The sequence below is a fragment of the Scomber japonicus genome, chromosome 8 (assembly GCF_027409825.1).
Source record: "Scomber japonicus isolate fScoJap1 chromosome 8, fScoJap1.pri, whole genome shotgun sequence".
NCBI classification, from domain to species: Eukaryota; Metazoa; Chordata; class Actinopteri; order Scombriformes; family Scombridae; genus Scomber; species Scomber japonicus.
Window position 1 is genome coordinate 13,168,107 of NC_070585.1, and position 19,065 is coordinate 13,187,171.

The following is a 19,065-nucleotide window of genomic DNA, read 5'->3' on the forward strand; positions in this document are numbered from 1 at the left end:
TCTTCTCTTCTCACCTCTCTGGCTCTTTCTCTTTTACAACCAGTTACACCCTGAACCTCAAACCAGAGATCAGAGAACATTAGAGCACAAAAGCCCCGCAGTGAGAGAAAAGGTGAGTCAAAAACAGGATGTCAGAGTGTTTATATATTCAAGGATGTGAATATATACTGAAATTGCCTTTGCCTTGCAAAATAAATAAGGCCAGAGGTTACCTGAGATAGAAAAGAATAGCTTTGGATGGAGTAAAAGCTTCTATATGTAAACACAAGTGCTCTGTTTATTGCATTAGAAGAAAGACAGTGTCCGGACAGCATTGTGAGTTGTGTGTGTGTGTGTGTGTGTGTGTGTGTGTGTGTGTGTGTGTGTGTGTGTGTGTGTGTGTGTGTGTGTGTGTGTGTGTGTGTGTGTGTGTGTAGCATGTAATACTAATGGGATCTGATTGCTCTTGATCTCAGTGAGGCGGCAGAGTTTCTCCCTTCTTGCCAAGTCAGTGTTTCTTTATCCAGTAGTTAGTGCATGTGGATGAACAGCTGACAATTTTTTCTTCTCCACACTCAGTGACTCCAAGGGTGCTTTTTTACAGACGTAAGGGCTGTACTAGAAACATATAACAGCACTTTGGCAGCAGCGTATTCCTTCTCTTCTCTGTCTCTGCATGAAATGTTTATACAGACCATAGCAGAGCCAGAAAAATAAGTCAGGAGGGCTTATTGTCTGACTAAAACATGTCCAAAAATACTTTTTAAAATCATGTTAAATAATAGGAAAATGACACCAGTACTGACTGCATCTGTCTCCTGTCTGGATGGGAGAATAAAAAGTGTACACAAGTGATTAAAAATACATTAACGGGAGCATCCGTCTCCTGACTTCATATTTGCCGGTCCCAGGGGCTCCAGCGGCTGATGCATGAAACAAGCCAGTAGTCTATTTGTTTTGTTCAGTGCAGGTACCTTTCAGTTCCCATGGGTGGTTTGCCGTTAATGACTTAGCAGAGCAAGAGCGTAGGTGTAGGGGTGGGTTGGGATTAAAAGAGAAGGGAATATAAACTAGAGAAGAAGCTAATCACCAAAGGCTAATTAGTCTTTCAGATTTATGCAGAGGTGCTCAGGTTTCTAGTCTGTGCAATTTCAAGGTAACTCAGGCGATGACAGCGTTGTTTATTACTGTCAAATTATTGTCACATCTGATTTCTTGGGAGCAGATGATGAAGTTTACGTGCAAAAATGGTGTTTGAGGCTGAGGTTGAATTCTAATTAAAGGAACTGTGTGACATTTAAGGAATTGTGCTCATTTGCTTTCATGATGTGAAAAGATTTCTACCACTGTTACACCTTACATTAAATATGCAGCAGACAATACACTTATCTTAGCGCCACGACTGAAAGCATGCGCCTCTAAAGCTCATTAATTAACACATTATATTTCTTTTGTTTCATCAGTGCTGAAACCAAAGTGTAAAAATGTCAATTTGGACTGTTTCTTGTCTGAGTTAAGTAACTTCCTGGAGGTTCTAACCAAGCAAATTTACAAAAGTTTCTTTTCACACTTAATATAATTAACTAATAATATAAAATATAATGTGTAATTTTGTGTGTTTCTAAGGTGGTGGTTTTGTGATATTGATTTATCAGTGTGCTTGCAACTTAAAACCTGCTCTGAACCACATTTTTCCAGCTTCTATGACTTCACTCTTGCTATTTAAGACCCAGGCCTTGTATTACCTCTGCAGTTCATTCGTGAATCACTCCTAAACCTTAAGCCTTAAACACAGCCTGTTTCCCCCAGATTGAATCCCTGCCCCACTGGTCACCTTGCCCGCCAGCCATTCGTGCCCTACTCAATCCTCAACAGGCTTTATGTGTGTCAGGGCTGGAATGGAGTGTGCCTGCTTGCAGACAGCCTAGTGGGATTGCAGCGTCCACCCAGCTCTCCCTTTATTACCTCCATCTGTTTCCTGTGAGTGAGCCCCAGCTGCGGCGAAATAACAGCGGAGTATTTGGGAAAAGCATCAGCCTGATTTAGGAGTCCCAGCACTCCTGCCGCCGCCCTCTTTTCCACACTCCGTCGTGCAGAGGCTTGCCGTGCTGCATTTCACACAGGCAAATTCCTAAATGCTCGGACAAATCTTCCCTCTTTTCCAATTCTTTTCATTTGTCTCTTCTTACCATTTCCTGCTTCCTCATCATGCTCTTGTTGCTCTCCATCACCTCCATCCTCATTCTCTCCCATCACCTTTTAACCCCAGTCTCTCTTGAATTTTTAGGATGCTCCTCTCCCTGTAGGCGCGAGCGGTGCATGCCCTTGGGGTTAGTTTCATCTAACCCTCCGTTTATAGATTGTTCAATTTCCTGTGAGCTCATTTTGCTTGCACACATGCAAACCCACATACACACATGCACATACAACAGAGAAATCCTGATCCGTCCCCACCGTTTTCTCCTGCTTCTCCTCCTCTCAGTCTTATCAATAATTCAAACCTCGCTGATGGCAGCCCAGGCAGGGTGAGGCAGTGGAGGCAGCTCGGGGCTTTGAACAGAAGGTCAGGCCTCAACAGGGCTTCAGGGATGGCATTAATTAGATACTTCCTGGTGCCCCCTAAACAAACACCTCCACACTGGAACTGCTCTCATTACCCTTCCCCTCGCAACAGGTCCCGTAGACTCTGACATATCCGCACAATAACACCAGCCGCATTTGCCCTTAACTGCTTGCCTGGGAGGGGTCCCTGCCTTAACAGTCAAACTCTCCCTCCTTTGCGTTAAATACACACAGATACACACTCGCAAAACCTGACCTTGATCTGTTACCAACAACCAAGCCCACTGTAGCAGCTATTTCGGTCTCCCACTAATACCCCAGTGTTTATGCTCTTCCTCGTCTCGTCACACCTCTCCATTCTGACCTCCAGGCCGACCTCTGACGAGCTGATCCCTCTTTCTCCTCCTCCTCCCTCACTCCCACTCACCCTAGTTTCTGTCCCAACACCTCATTACAAGAGTGATGGCTCACTCACGCTCCCCATCAGGCTATCCGAAGCAGACACCTCCATCCTGATCTGTGCCCATCCATCTCCCCGCCAAAAAAAGAAGGAGGAGGATGGTAAAATAGAAAGTGGGTGTCAAGGTAGACAGATCCATTGTAAGAGAACTACAACTAAAATTAACACTAGATAAAATACTTTAAAAAGTTAGTCTATTTTAATAGATGGTATAATAAAGAAACTATTTACTGTACATGTTGCTAAAATACTTTCCTTTGAGACTATGAATTTGCATGCTACAAAAAGTCTGTGATGCAACATTTCTGCTGAAATATACATCATTAAAATTTCTGCATGGGCACTTTTGGTTAAAAATGATTAAAATCCTAACTTTGATAGAAAATTCCAAACTGTGATCTCATTATATTTTCAGAGAAAAAGGATGAAGTTGCAGCTCAACAACTGTCTAAAACTATCAAAGAACCCTTGAGGTTAAACCCCCTGGTTTTAGTGGCATGACTACAACATCTGCGAGGGATTTTAAAACCTCCCCTATCTCGTCGTCCTTCACCCTCAAACCATATCGATGTCTAACCACTGTGGTCAAATACACCGACATACACACAACTCCACCACAGGCCACAAAGAAACAGTTTATCGCTGAGGCAGCCAGGCTGGGGGAGTGCAGAGCACACAGTTTGCCTTGAGGCATTCCTTGAGCTTGTCTTTCCAGCAAGATAAAGGATGAAGGGGTTGTCTTCCTTCCCTGCATAGTAAGTCTGATTTAAAGGGGAAACAGAGAGAAGCCAAGATACCTCTCCCTCCCCTGCTGCTCCTGCTATTGATTGAAGACTAGCAGGGGGAATGAATCGGCTGGCTATCCGTTGGTGTGCCATCAAGAGCCAGACGGGAAGCTTAAGATTGGAATCTTCTGTGTCTCCCAACACCTGAGGCCTCCGGCATACTAAAGACCCCTCATCCTAATAAAAACCACAGAGGGTATTCTGCACTAGCTTTTGGACCCTTCAATTTACCCTGCATCCACTCTTTGTTGTTCCCCAACAAAGACAATTCAGACCTGAGCTCTCTAGTCCTTTATCCCTGACCTCAAGCAGACAATGTCACCACACTAAATATTGGTTTTCATGAGTCAATTCTCCCTGGAGCTCCTCATTTCTGTTTTAAATCCACAGCCGAAAAACAAAGGCTGCTGGAATTGGATATTAATTGTGTTCCATCAGAGTTGATTACTAGGAGAGGTGCGCACATGTTTGTTTATGTGCTTGCCTGAGTGTGCATGTGTGTGTGTGCGTGTGTGTGTATGTGTGTGTGGACATTGCGTGGGCTGGTGATTCACAAATCTATTTTGGTACTGGGCAGAAGCAACGCTGAGCATATAATTACAGTCATTTCTGTCTGTGACGAGAACTCTGACAGAAATCACCACATGATGAGCCCTGCAGGTCAATAGAGACACACATGCTAAGAAGTACAAGCACACAATACCATGCATTTATACACTTAAATACATCTACAAGTGTACAGTCATGGGCAGACACACAATTTAGCAACTCAAATTTCAAGGTTTTGTATATAAGAAGTTCTGTGGGATATTTGCAGTGAAGATTTAGAAAGAGGATTTGCCCATCAGGGAACTACATATTCCTTCATCACATTATAAGCAAGTTTGATAAGTTTCCCCTCATTGGTTGCAAGCATAATTTGCACAAGTGGAGCTCAGATACTACACCCAATATCATTTTTCAGAGCAGAGAGATTAACTTTCCTCAAAAATGACTGTTTTGGAGGCCTCAGGGTTTGATGTTATTCTCCATCTCGCTCCTTATTTCCTGTCAGCTCCCTAATAAAAAGATATAAAACCATCAGACAGTGCAAGCTCTTAAGGGGAATAAAAGGTAACCTTTTCTAGACTATTTGCCTACAGATTTGAAAACTAATATACATAATGCATGGTTTCAGCTCAAAGTCTGGCTGGTGATGATTGGTTACCTAGACAACATGACAATAGCACCAAACTTGGGAGTCAGGACCCTGTAAAATTTTGAGATGAGTCAAGAAAACTAAGAATAAGAAAACAATGAATTCTAATAAATAAAATTATGTTCATTTTTCCATCATTTTATCCTTTCAGAACTCTAAAAATGATCTCTCTCAAAAACCTCTTGCTCACAACTAACATGCAGCCCATAATGAAGGACCGCAATGAGATGAGATCTACATTTTATTTATTTATTATTATTACTATTTAACTTTCTAATTATTCTTCTGTTTTGTTTTTTCACTGGCTCCCTTATGAATACATTATGTATTGTTACACACTTCTCCTTTTTATGTGAATGTTAAAGTAGGTTCAGAGGCTAATTCTAATTGTTGCTACAGTATGTTATGTATTTTTAATGTCCTACTTAAATGTGTGTTATTAAAGTGCCTGGGATCTTAGATGGATGTCATTCATCCTCTCTTATATTACTCCCTGTGATCTCACTATGGTCACTATCTAACAGAGGAACAAATGACTGAAACGGAAGAAATGAATGAAAAATCTCAAATTCTGCATTCATACATATATTGATACTACATTACAAGAGCAGAGGTCACAGTCCCCATGTCTTAAAGGCTATAACTGACTTAAACAATCTTAATAAATTCCTTTCTTGGCCCTCTTTTTAATTCTAAGGCTTACATTCAGCTCAACACTATGGGCATTAAGGATTCTCACTAGATGTTTTATTCAGTACAAATCTTGTTCATTTACCAATGTGCTTTGTGCCAAGTAGACAGAGTTGTCTCCTCTCTTCAGCTGTGAAATTAAAACTCTGGAGAAGAAAAAAAGAAATAACCCTGGAGGGCATCGCAGAAAGCACTGTGAAGGGAAATATGGCTGACCTTACATGTGCATATACATCTGTGTGCGGTGATGCATGCACAAACAGCATGTCTGTGTTTCAGCACACTCAAATGCTCCATGCATGATCCTGGACTGTAATTACAGTGTACAGTGGAAGTGTATATTTATATGTGTTTTAGTGAGTGTTCTGTTTACTGTAAGTCGTGCATGTTGGCATAGTCGAATGCTGTGTGTGATTGAGTGTTTATAGTCTGACCTGACCTTCATTATGGGACCACACAGAGAAGGCAGGCAGGGGTCAAACACACTCTGCCGGGTGCTGGTGACAGTAGTAGGGAGGAGGTAGACTTTATAAGCGATTAGTGCAGAGCCCCAGGGGGAGCCAGCTCCAATTACTGCACACAGCTTGCTTCCCAAGCCATTGAGGGAGCCTAACAGCATTCTACTAAGCTGCAGATACCACATCTGGAGGAGACATCTCTTTTGTCGAGCCAACTAGACCTCTGATAGACTTCAGTGTAGAGATTAAGAAGCTCAATCAGGAACAGAGCTGTCAATTATACCAAGGGTTGCATTGAGGACAACAATTTATCTTGTTTGTGAGGAAAAATGTGATTTCATGCACACACAAATGTCAACATGTAAAGTGTTATCTCTCATCTTTGTGTTTTCCTCCATCTGTCTACTTCCTCTCCTCTCCTCAGTTACGCTCTTTAGGATGTGAGTGTCAAAGTGTCAGCCTGCAGATTACCATAGCCTGTGAATGAGCTAATTTCCCGTTTCCATGGTCACAGAATAAGCTGTCAGTCTCGGTATGTCAGATGTTATAAAAGCAAACCATCCATTAGCACCCTCAAACATGCACCATCCACACTTAGCATCACACACACACCTTGCATTCATCTCAGTCAATTTTACACAGAGAAAACAACACTGAAAAAGTTGCTATTTCGACAGATGTGCATTTTATCAAATGATGAATAAATATCTTTTTGAGTTTCTTCCTGAATTACATCTTTCAATGTGTTTGTCATATTCATGTAGTACATTATCTTCAACAGAAGGAGATAATGTACTAAAAGCTTTCTGACATCTGTGAATGATATTTGCACCCAAAAAAGTCACATATAAATCAGATTATTTCACATAGTTGTAATTTTAAATGAAACCATTGACATTCATATCCATTTTAGGTGTGAATATTACCAGAATGTTTCAAAATGCATTTAATAAAGACATATATATTTACAGTGTTGCCTAATATTGTTGTACTAAGTGTTGATGTAAAACCAACACAGTGTGTATTTACCTCCAAACAGTGAGTCTTCATAATTTTACATTATGTGATCAAAAGTATGTGTACTTTTAGTGTGGGGCTATTTTTTTTTTTTTTCTCGAAGTTTGAACATGGCCACTTTGCTTCAATATTCTGACAGTATTGTGTTTCCAACTTCCAGTCTGGAGAAAGCCAAATCCCATAAGCCCAAAGCAAAGTCCATAAAGAAATGATGTTGTGAGTTTGGTGTTGTAAAAACTGCCTGACCTGTAAAGAGCTCTGACCTCAGCCCCATCCAACACCTCTGGGATGAACCAGGAAGCTGAATGCGAGTCAGGTCTTATCATCCATCATTGTTGCCTGACCTCAGTAACCCTCTTGTATCCAAATGAGAGAAAACCCCTGCAGCCAGGCTCCAAAATACTGTGAAATCCACATACATACACAGAAGTCATCTATGAGAAAGATCTGCTGCATATATATTTCATGTGTAAACCAAGACACTTTAGAATGCCAGAGAAAAATTGGTCATCTTCAATTGCTCCTTTGTGATGAGCATTTTAACTTTTTGTTCAATTGTCTGGTATTTTTCATTGTCAGTGAATAATAAAAAGATACTGCACAAGATAGTCAATATGTCAAGTAAGATTACTGGACAACAGCAAAATTGCATGTCGTGTGAGTCCTGAGTGATGAGGAGAGGACAGGTGATTATTAAAGATGTATCACCTCCACTAATTAGCATATCCCTTCAAGCAGATGGTAGAGGGCGCCATCCCTCCAAACCAACCGTGGTTGCAGATCATTCTGGCCTACTAGTTTTGGATTGCTGAATAAATTGTGAAACAAATATAACTGAACCTCTGTGTGTGTGAGGGTTCTACACCTTATAATATGGAGAGCACTTCAGTGATATGTTAGGTCTGTATGTATATGTCTGTGATTACATTGAGGTCTTTTTTTGTTGGTGCTCTTGTCATTGTTGGTATTGTAGTGTATTGTTGTGGCACATGATGACTTTCTGAAAGGACTAATAAATATCTATCTATACTTTTGACATGTAGCACATACTTATTAAGGATATGTCCAATTCAGACCTCATGTCATTCAAGACAAGTTTGAGTCTGTTCTCAAACCAAGCAAATTGAAAGCCAACTGCAAATCCTTCAGGTCTCCTGGGACTTGGGAATGTTTGCTCTCAATTCTTAATTGAAGTCAAATCTTCAGAGATTCAAGTCTCAAGGAAGTCATACATCACAGAGGTCAAGTCCAAGTCAAGTGGTCAGTATGACTTATTCTGGCTTGAGTCTCAGTGTGAATTTGTTGAGAGAGCAAGCTCATCATCCATTTTAGTATAGCCGTTCTGGAGCTTTCGATCATATCACAAGATCTTGATGTATAAATTTAAATTATATTTATACATATAAATATATTTCTGTAATGTGTACTCTGATTCATTTTTGGCTCATCTGTGTTCATATTACCAAAAGTCTAAAAATATGAATCTTGAATCTACTGAGGAGGATGAAAATATCCATCCACCCACGTCTGATCCTTTGGGTTTCCAAGTTTAAAATCAGGACAAGAGACAAACACAATGAACAGAGCAGGCAGTAAATGCATACATTTCTCTGTGGATCTACTGAGACAGAAACAAAGAGATAAGGACAGACAGAGCTGGAATAAGAGAGGGAGAGGCAGGGAGCAAAAAAAACTTTTCTTTGTTTATTTTGAGAGAAGCCACTACCCCTGGGAAGATGGTATTTTTCTTTTATCTGACTTAGTTCTCACCGGCTATCTAATTACAGCTTAAGCAGACATTAATGGTAGTTATAGTTGAAGCATTAAAGTCAGTGGGACCAACGACAGTTACTGTACTGCTCTTTGAGGGGAAACTTCTTTTTAAATCAGCAGATGATTTTTAATTTCATCTTTGTGTTGAAATGCAGATTTTGCAACAATGAGGTTTGTGTATTGTGAGCCAAGTACAACAGTCTCCACGCCAGTAACGTGTTCCATGTCCAGAAGAGGCTCAGCTGCAGAGGCTGACCTCAGTTATCCATAAACATCTCAGACATAAACACATAAACACACAAACACACATGCGCACAGAGAACCTAATCCCCTTTTCCTTACAAGGGACTAAATTGGATTAATGCTTGGACCATAAGGACTCGTTCCTTCATGGCTTATAGCACCTGAAAGTGCTGTGACAGTATCATCCTCTGTGAGAACAAAACTCTAAATGGAACCTGACCAAAGAGATATAAATGTGCTTTTCAAAGAGCAGAGATCCGTAGTAAGAAGAGATTACCTCTGACCACATAAAAAAAACCCAAGTCAAGGTGGGAAAAAAGTCTCCCTTCTCCACTATTAAGTATTTTCCACCTGGTTAAACCACACAATCTACTTCAATGCGAGCAGAACGGTAAAATCTGCTCCTCAAAGACGAAACGGGTGAGATCAAAGCAGTCAGAGCGCTGCAGGAGAGCAGCAGTAACCAAGGCAGCACGGGATGTTCTGTCCTGACACACACAGAGGCCATCGTCCCAGACACACCAACCCTCCTTACACATGTTGCTGTACTTCAGCAGCTGTAATAAAGCATCAGGAGAGGAACAGTGTCTGGTTGCTCTCTCCATCCATCAAGTTGCATACTCATTCAGCTGGGGCTTACACATGTATTCACAGTTGGCAGCGTTGGGGTCGGATTTAATACCAGCCAGCCTAAATTGCTGAGTGACCTTTTGCTTGCTGCCTGAATTGACAAGTTTGTGAAAAGGTTTCCGCTCTCTTGCTGATGGATCCCTGGGATAGCTGACACTGACGCACACCAGAAAGCAAAACAAAGCCAGATAGAAGAAGGGTTTGGGGTGGGGGGGTTAGGAATGTGTAAATGTGGTTTGTTTGGACTTTACAATGTTTGGTTTCACGCTGTCTTGTCATTTTAGAGTTATGACAGCTCAGACAGAGCATAACACCAAAGTTATAGCTAGTAATTGGATAGGGCAAAGGGCTCTCTGTGTGTGGTCTATGGAAGCACTCATATGTCCCATCCAATCTTCATGAAGAGCCACAAAGCTCAAACTCAGCTCATCAACTGCTTTTTCTTACATTGAACCCATACAGTCTATGATTGAACCACAGCTTGTCAAGCAATGATCTTTCCTTTTCCCCGCTGTGGTGTGAGCGTGATTTGGAAAAGTGTCAGGGTTGACTTGGTCTACCACCCCATGCCATCTGGCCTCCCCCCCTGCTGTGGTGATACAGACATCAGTGAATGACAGCGTGTGAACAACCTCTTGTGGATTTAGAAGGATTGCACATCAACAATGGGCGGCTACATACACGGGACATCTAATCAGCCCGGTTTCACTCTGCGTTTGTTTTCAGAGGAGGCGCTTGTGCAATAAGAATGTGAGAAGGGCACTTGAGGACTTTCTGTTCCCACCGCTGCTACTTCAGTGATTCACAGGCAGCATTTTCCCACCTCCAAGCTGCAAATCAACATAATTAATACTTGAGTAGACCTGGGTGTCTATTCTTTTCCTCTCTTTGTTTTGCTTCTTTTTTTTTTGCATCTCTCTTTAGACTCTACTAATAGAGCACTGCCTACAGGTCTTCATTTGGGCTGGTTCCGCTCCGTCTGAGAATATTGACGTACACACAACACTAAAATAAACTGCTCATTTAAAGAAATAATTTGACTTTTTGGGAACTAACCCTTTTTCCATTTTCTTGCCAAGTGACATGTTGATAGCACTGTTGTACTGTTTGTACGCTAAGTATGAAGCCACAGCCAGTAGACAGTTAGCTTAGCTGAGCCTAAAAACTGGAAACATGGGAGAACAGCTAGCTTAGTTATTTCCATCTAACTCACAGCAAAAAGCCAATAAGTGTATTTTCCAGCATGTCAAACTATTCCTTTAAAACCAACCACTACGCTTCAGTACCCTAAGGAGGTAGAAGACGTCATCATAATTTATCCATCATTTTTACATCCTTGCCCCACCCTCGTGCCTTTATTGTACATTTGAAACTATCTGACTTCTTTCTCAATCATTATTTATGCCCTTGTGCTGTCTTCCCATCACTGTCCCAGCCCTGCATTCGTTTTCTTCCACTCTGAGCAGTCCTCTTTTACAGAGCTCCCCTGGGGTCAGCTGAGCAAAGAAAAAGGTCTGTGTGTGTAAATCTGTACTCTCTGTTTAGAAGTCTCTGTGAATGGTTTACAGTTATGCGTGCACTCGAATTACAAATCCATACCTACCGTTGCTATGGAGACGAAGCAAGTCTGTTTTGTGTTACCCGTTCAAACTCTAAAATGTATTTCACACTGTTTCATGGACACACACACACACACGCACACACACACACACACGCACACGCACCCACACACACACACACACACACACACACAGGAGAGCATTATTTTATTATTTTAAAGTGTGTCCTTGACTGAATCTAAGGTGTATAGGTTTGTTAGCAGCTGTTCTCGCTGCTGTTCAAGCAACTACTGTGCATTTAGAAATCTCTAGCTTCGGTAGGCAGAGATCTCCAATAGTCTGTTCTCACTAGACTAACCTAACCCGAACCTTAACCACTGACCCAAAAAGCAGCATTTTACCAACTGGGGACATAGCTTTTATGCACAATTGCATGAACTGTACCCAGTCAACTGGTCTTTAGTCTGATGTGTAACCCCCCACCCCCCACCCCCAACCCACACATACACGCACACACACACACACACACAATGGTGGATTGAGGAAGACTCAGTGCTTTAAGAATGATGATTTCATATTAAATATCCTCAATATAAAATTAAATAGGCAACTTCCCACTTAACAATCAATTGTGTTTGAGCACTGAGTTTGCCAACCTGAGGGTAGGCCTACAGTTTACAAATACGTGGACATGGAATCGTAATTCAAGGGCGCAGATTATGAATCACAGAGCATATTTTATAAACCGTGTGCACAGATTCTTTTAACTGAGAGTACAGGTGTAAACATGGATCCTTTTTTCCCAGCTGACCCCAATAGGGCTCCAGATTTTTTTGTTGCAAACACAGCCAACAGCCTTCACTCCTCTCTGTGTTCCTTTGCAATCTCATTTTCCCTCCCCTTCTGCTGGAACAGGTTGATTTGAATGCAGAACTGCAGCTTTCTCAGTTTCAGTCAAGCTGCAGGCCATCTATTAGATCAAGGCCTGTGCTTTTTCATCTTTAGACAAGGAGAAGAACAAGAATCTCCCCAGTTCCTTGTCTGAATGGTGCCCAGAGCTGCCCGGCCTTTTAGCTTTACCCAGTGCATCATCAAACGGACAGTGAGAGGGAGGAACGGAATAAGGGAGATTGAGGAGCGATAGACAGAGCTGAGATCAAGGTCCCGGCGGAGGCCAGCACTCCCACTCGCTCCACGCTGATGACTCACAAAAAGAATATCTGTCGGTCAGCTTACCCTGAGCGGCACATTTCAATGAAAATGGAAGAAATGGGACATAGAAAAGAACTCACCCTATGATGGGTTCAAACACAGGGGCGCATGTGTCATAAAATAATGAATACAAATGTGGGATACTGAGCTGTGATTTGTTTATCATATGAAATAAGGGCAATGTGAGTGACCTGGAGCCATAATCAGCATTCATACTGTATATATCACTGCACTTACAGTATATGAGGTGGGTGTGTAGGAAGACTTTCCAGCCTGCACCAAGGCAACAGGCTCATGGACAGCTCATATTATGCATGTTCCTACATTGTTAGTTGTCAGCTGTTATTGTGCTTTAAATTGTCTCCACTGTTTTCACTGTTTTCACACTTCCAATTATCAAATCATTTATTATAAGAAAAACCTGTTAGACCATGAGTGATGTTCTCCCCAATGTAAAAATGGCTTAATTGTTAATGATAGTCACATTTTTAATCATTACCGATGCTGCTTTATTGATTATAAAACCTTTGTTTAGCTTATAAATCTTCTCTCAGCTGTATTAGATCACCTTTGCTCTGTCTGAAGACTCTGAGTTTGAGAATTAGACTTTAACTTACTCATTCTTTTATGAACTTATGGCAATATACTATACTCATTTATCATCTTGATTCAATTAGAGTGAGTGAACAACTGAAAGTGCATTTAATAGAGTTCAGTGCTCAAATGACAAATGGATAATACCATAGTTGAATGCCATATTTTCATGTTAAATTGGTCTTATAACAGTCATACAAACATATTCTCAATTTAAAATCTTATCTAGATTTTTCAGAACTCACTGTTTTTTGAAGATGGACCCATGTTTTGGGGCACACCCTTAAAAAGTATTGGTCATGATCCAGCCAGCTGTGAATACGCCTGTTGTTGCTATGATAACAGCTTCATCATTAATTCAAGCTTACATTGAAAAAAAATGAAAAACCCAGGCATCGATCAAATCATCGACAATCAAATCAAGCTCGCTCTATTATCCATGTGTGATGAGGAAGGCCAGATGTCATTTAACCACTTTAAACAAAAAGGGAGGAGACTGTGATTAAAAAAAGGAGTTATGAGATGACTGAAACATGTACAGCACTGTCACCTAAAAATGGACCACCTCAACCAACCCAAGTCTCACTAAGCATCATCCTTTCTCATCCTATCTGCCCATCTCACTACACAGCCGTGCCTCTGAGCGCTGTTCTCCTGAATGCCTTTGTCAATGCACTCTTGGCAGCATCCTATGAAATAATACATCAAGGACTAACACGCACTGCAACACAAGTTTTACAAGCTGTAAACATACTTTCGGCATTGTCGTGGTTTTAAAACGTTTAGAGACAGACCGCAGAGGAAATGAGCTCTGAATGCTGCTGCAGTGATGTTGTAATGAGCTCTTGGTGGAGTTCAACACATCTGTCATTTGTCATAGCCACCACCCATTAAGGTCAAGGGAATTTTTCAAAGTAAGCTTCATGCTGAGTTTTTAAAGCCCTTGCTACCGATAGAACTTGTGGGTGTCTGCTAAATTGAATGATGGCCCTGAAAACAGTATGGGTATAGATCATTAATTTCAAATATACAGAAAAGAAAAAAATTGGCATTGAAGAATGGCTCTCAGTCTGGATACGGAGCTGAGTTTGGGGTCTGTGTCCATCTAGTGTTCAGACATGGTAATTGAAGTAGGATTACAATGAGAGAAAATGAACTGCTGTGTATTTTACAGGAATGTAGTGTGGTTTCCTGAGCTGAAAAGTAGCTATATGTCAGTATGTGACTCAGTTTTGTGCTACACCTCAGTAAGATTTTATTTTTCCACCATTGTCATACAGCTGTGAAGTGATGTGCTGATTATGTGAAATAGTAGCTACCATCAAGTCACAGAACATCCAGGGGTAAATCTTTAAAAACAAATGCAGTGCTCGGCTTTAACCACCATTTTATTTGGCATAATTTAAAATCATCTCACTGTTAGTTCATTTATACAAATATGCTTTTGTTATATATAAAACAATTACAAACAGATTTCTACAAATCAAGTTCCCAGTGTAAAAGCGTAGTACCACGCACACGGTAGCATACAGCTCCAGGACACAGACGCAGAGAGCCCACAGGTGTATGTTCCACTTCAACAGCGTTATCTGAATGAAATTAGGACATGGCCAAAAAAAAAAAAAAAAAAAAAAGCTCACCGCAGTTGACAGTTTGACATATTGTGTGCTTACATTCAACCTTTCACACACCTAACTGGGAAATTTTCACACATTTTTTGGCAGACCGCATTGCTGTTGTTACACAAAACCTCTGACTCGAGTTCCACTTCAGTCAATGTAGACTTAACAAAAGGCCACAATCTAGGCTGACTCAATATATAGCCGCTCGAAAGAATAAATGAGGATAATTATAGTAAAAGGGCTGGTGTTATTACTGGCAGCTGTAAGCACAAATAAGCTACCACCAGTCATTACTAAAAAATTTTTTATAAAATGTATAAAAACTCTCAGAGGTGACAAGGCACGTTCCACCTACACAGCTCTTGCTAACTTGCTTTTATGTGCGAGTTGTGTTTGTGTCTGTGCTCTCGCTGCACCATGCAATGCAGGGATGTAAACCACAATCTGTTAAGAGCTGTGGGCCGCGAGTGCTCGTTTCACAAATGCATACAGACTTGCTGAGCGAGATGTCAGTTTAGCACCTGTGTCTTATAAAAGAGGGCTGTGAGAACGGGTGTGTTTACTGGCAGGAACTAAGGCAGAAAGCTTTTGAAAATTTACAAAAAAATGAAACCCAGAGTTGGTTGGACCTGTATTTGAAAGGTCTCGTGGCACTATAATGAGAACCTTTGGGTTTGAAATAGGAGCGTTGCTGTGGTCTTTGGTTTGGATAAGGCACCTGACCAAATAAAAGGCTCCTATCATGTTGTAGATACACTGCTGTTACATGGTAGAAAAATTGACAAGGCTGCTACGACACTGCTCCATCCAAAATGAAATTATATTCAACTAAATCAGACAATACAGGAAAAGAAATATATAGCCTAGCACAAGCCAGTTAAAACATATTCTGGTATTATATGCTACACTGAATCAATTATGCAGTGGTCATAGTCTGCTGACCTTAAATGTAAGGCAATAACGCAATTGACAAAGGGTCGTTATGAGTTCTGATTTAACAAATCTGACTACAACACACAAACATCTTACTGATCAAATAAACATAGGCTATTACAAAAAATATATTCAACTTTGGCCATAACCACACTTGTAGGTTAACAAACATTTGAGGAGTAAATTTACAGAGTAAATTCAACATAATTAGACAAAATACAGTCTCTGTGACCCCCGCCCTGTCGAAAAGGTCATTCTTAGGCATGTTTTTAATGGCACTCGGTGTAAGTCTCAAGAATAAGACGTTGACAGAGGAGAGCTGTGTTACAACCTGACTTTCTGATCATCCACTTGAGAAATCCAGTACCAGCATGGGTTAATTTGGCCAAGGCCTTACTACACCTGCTCCTCTATTACTGAAGAGGGCAAATGGTCGGCTGCTTTTAATGGGTCCAGCTTATCTTCAAAGGCCTACTGGCTCCTCCATGCGTGGCAACGAGAGCAGTGAGAGAGGCTCGAAGGACAGCCTCCCCGACAGCTCTAACATGCCAGACTGAGCACAAGTGGAACTGCAGCGCTACAGCTGAAACTCTAATCTGTGCATACTGGTTAGGGGGAACTGGCATTTATCCGGGAGTCATCACACCTTGTCTGGACTCAAGCTGCTTGAAATTAAAACTTGCTCACCCTCTACTTGGTTGTTCATTACATCTAAATAGGCAAGTCGAAGCATTCATAATGGTTAAGTTGCTTGAGACTCATGAGATGCAACCTAGGTGAGAAGTATGAGGTAGTCACTATTTCTCCACCTGAACAAAGGTAGATCTCTTCTCTCCAGTCAAACAGGGTAGCTTGGTTGGTTGGTTTGGATGTTGTTATGGCTTGTGACAACCATGATCAGCATTTTGTAAGGCAAAGCAGAGAAGCTATAAATCTAGAACAGATGTAAAATTGGAAGAAAGTGTAAATATCAAAAGTTAAAATGTAAGAAAAATAGAGGAGATCTGGTCTGTTGCCTTCATTTTGGCATAGTCACTTTGGTGATGATGACAACGGTGGTGAAATCCTCCAGGAGATGAATAAGGAAGAGAGGAGTAGCAGAAGAGCTGAAAACGAAGTCTTAACTGCTGGAGGTGGAGTGGAGGCAGCCAGATGACGACTTTCATTCCTCAGCCTCTCTTTGCATCTGTGGATCCCCCATGATCCCCCTCCACAGTCCAAATCTGGGAACCATTTATTACAACAGCACACACTTCTTGGTGTTCTTTTTCGTGACTGGGTACAACACTGCCCTCACAGCTTCAGCAAACACCTCCCTGACACCTTCCTGCAGCAGAGCTGAACACTCCATGTATTTAACAGCCCCAATTTGCTTGGCAAGGGCGTTACCCTGCTGCTGGGTGGTGGGAGCCAGGCCTTGCTCTTTCAGCTTCTTCACTGTTTCTGCATCTCCCCTCAGATCCCTCTTGGTGCCCACCAGTAGGATGGGCACGTTGGGGCAGTGGTGAGACACCTCGGGATGCCACTTGTGCCGGACGTTGGCGTGGGAGGAAGGGCTGCCAATGGAAAAGCAGATGATGAAGACGTTGGTCTGAGGATAGGAGAGAGTGCGCAGGCGGTCATACTCCTCCTGGCCTGCTGTGTCCCACAAGTTGAGGCTGACAGTGCGGCCATCCACGCTCATCTGAGCGCTGTAATTGTCAAACACTGTGGGAATGTATTCTTCAGGGAAAGCGTTGGTGGTGTATGAGATGAGTAGGCAGGTTTTACCAACTGCCCCATCACCCACCACCACACACTTTATGGTCTGCATCCTGCCTACGACCACTGGGGCTGCAGCACCTGACAACAGAAAAAGGGCATCTGGGTAACTACTAAATACAACTCTGTGATGCTGAGCAAAAAGATAGGTGGAAGAATTGTACAATTCGTATTGATTAAGGAGACACTGACGTCCTATAACTCTGAAACAACAGTTTATAAAGCTTTTCACCCAGTTAGCAAACGAGCTAGCCGCCGCCTACATTAGCTCATCGACGTAATTAACGTTACATAGCTTAGCTAGTTTCAGCCGTCCATTTATCAACAACTTCTTGAAAATTCAAAGCAGTGGTTACTGATTTCAGGACAACAGCTGAATCGAAGGCGAGATGGCGATCTTATTGCGTTTATTATGCCGTCCTGATCACTTTAGGATACTAGGCGTTCCCCACTGGCTAGCATCAGGCTAAGGAACTAGCGCCTTTGGTGGTTAACAAGCTAACTAGTTAGCAAACAAGTTGAAAGTTAATTTGCAAGCCACTTCTTCAAAAGGTCTGTTCACGACCCGACAATTGCCTACAAGTTACTCGGAAAATTACATTATCTTCTAATACATTTCTTAGATGTAATAATTGGCTGTAACAATGACATTTAAGGGGTTTTGTGACTTACCGCCACTTGGCTTTCGATCTCTTTTTGCCTGGTATAGTCAATCACAGCCGCATCCGGGGAGCTGTCCATTACGTAAAAAGAGACGTACGGAAATGCAATGCAAGCCGGGAGTTGTAGTTCCATTTTGTGATAGTTGTTTCTGTGACACTAGATGGCGGTGTTAAGCCAATGTGTAATACTACTGCTACCACTGCTACTACTATTACTACTAACAATAATAATAATACTTTGAATCATATTTTGTGTCTGATTTTGTTCCTCAAAATAAATTATTTTGTTAAAATCCTTTAAATCACACCTTCCTTCTCCCTTCTATAAAAAATCTATAAATATGTAAACATATTTCACAGAGAAAGTTTCCACTCCACTCCAAGACTGAACTCCACTTTCAGCAGATGAAGGTGAAAACAGCCTCCTAGTCCAACTCTGTATACATAATTCTACACAGTGAAGCTCAAGCATCCAACTGTAGAAACCAAAAGAAAACATAGGCTATATGAGTAGAGTTGAACTTTTAAAATTAAAGTAGATATACATCTATGTAAAAATTACTACAATAGAGGTGAAAGTACATTAACTCATAATTGGGCTTATGCAGTATGGCCCCTTTCATAATGTTATATTATTTGATTATTGTATTAATATTACTGATGCAACAACATGGAAACAAAATTTTTATAATGTAGCTGGTCATGGTGGAGTGTTATGTTAATTACTTCATATGCTGTTGTATAGATTAATATTTAACAATGCATCATGTTTTATTTATATATATTTATTTATTTTATATTTTATGTATTTATGTAAAATCTTATTCTTCGAACTAATGTGTTAAATAAACATTACAGGGTAAAGCAATATGTAACTGAAATAAAGTGGAGTTAAAGTATATAGTGGCAGACAATGGAAATAGACAG

The 19,065-nt window shown here is 41.2% G+C and overlaps 1 protein-coding gene across 1 annotated transcript; it reads right to left on the reverse strand.

The window, feature by feature from the left end:
• Window positions 1-14,530: 14,530 nt before the first annotated feature.
• On the reverse strand, window positions 14,531-18,219 carry rhogd (ras homolog gene family, member Gd). The gene is made up of 2 exons (XM_053323479.1): window positions 18,149-18,219; window positions 14,531-17,557 (listed from the first exon to the last, which is right to left on the reverse strand). Exon 2 carries the CDS (start codon window positions 17,526-17,528, stop codon window positions 16,953-16,955), a length of 576 nt encoding a protein of 191 aa, XP_053179454.1. The 5' UTR covers window positions 17,529-17,557; window positions 18,149-18,219; the 3' UTR covers window positions 14,531-16,952.
• Between the last annotated feature and the right edge of the window lie 846 nt (window positions 18,220-19,065).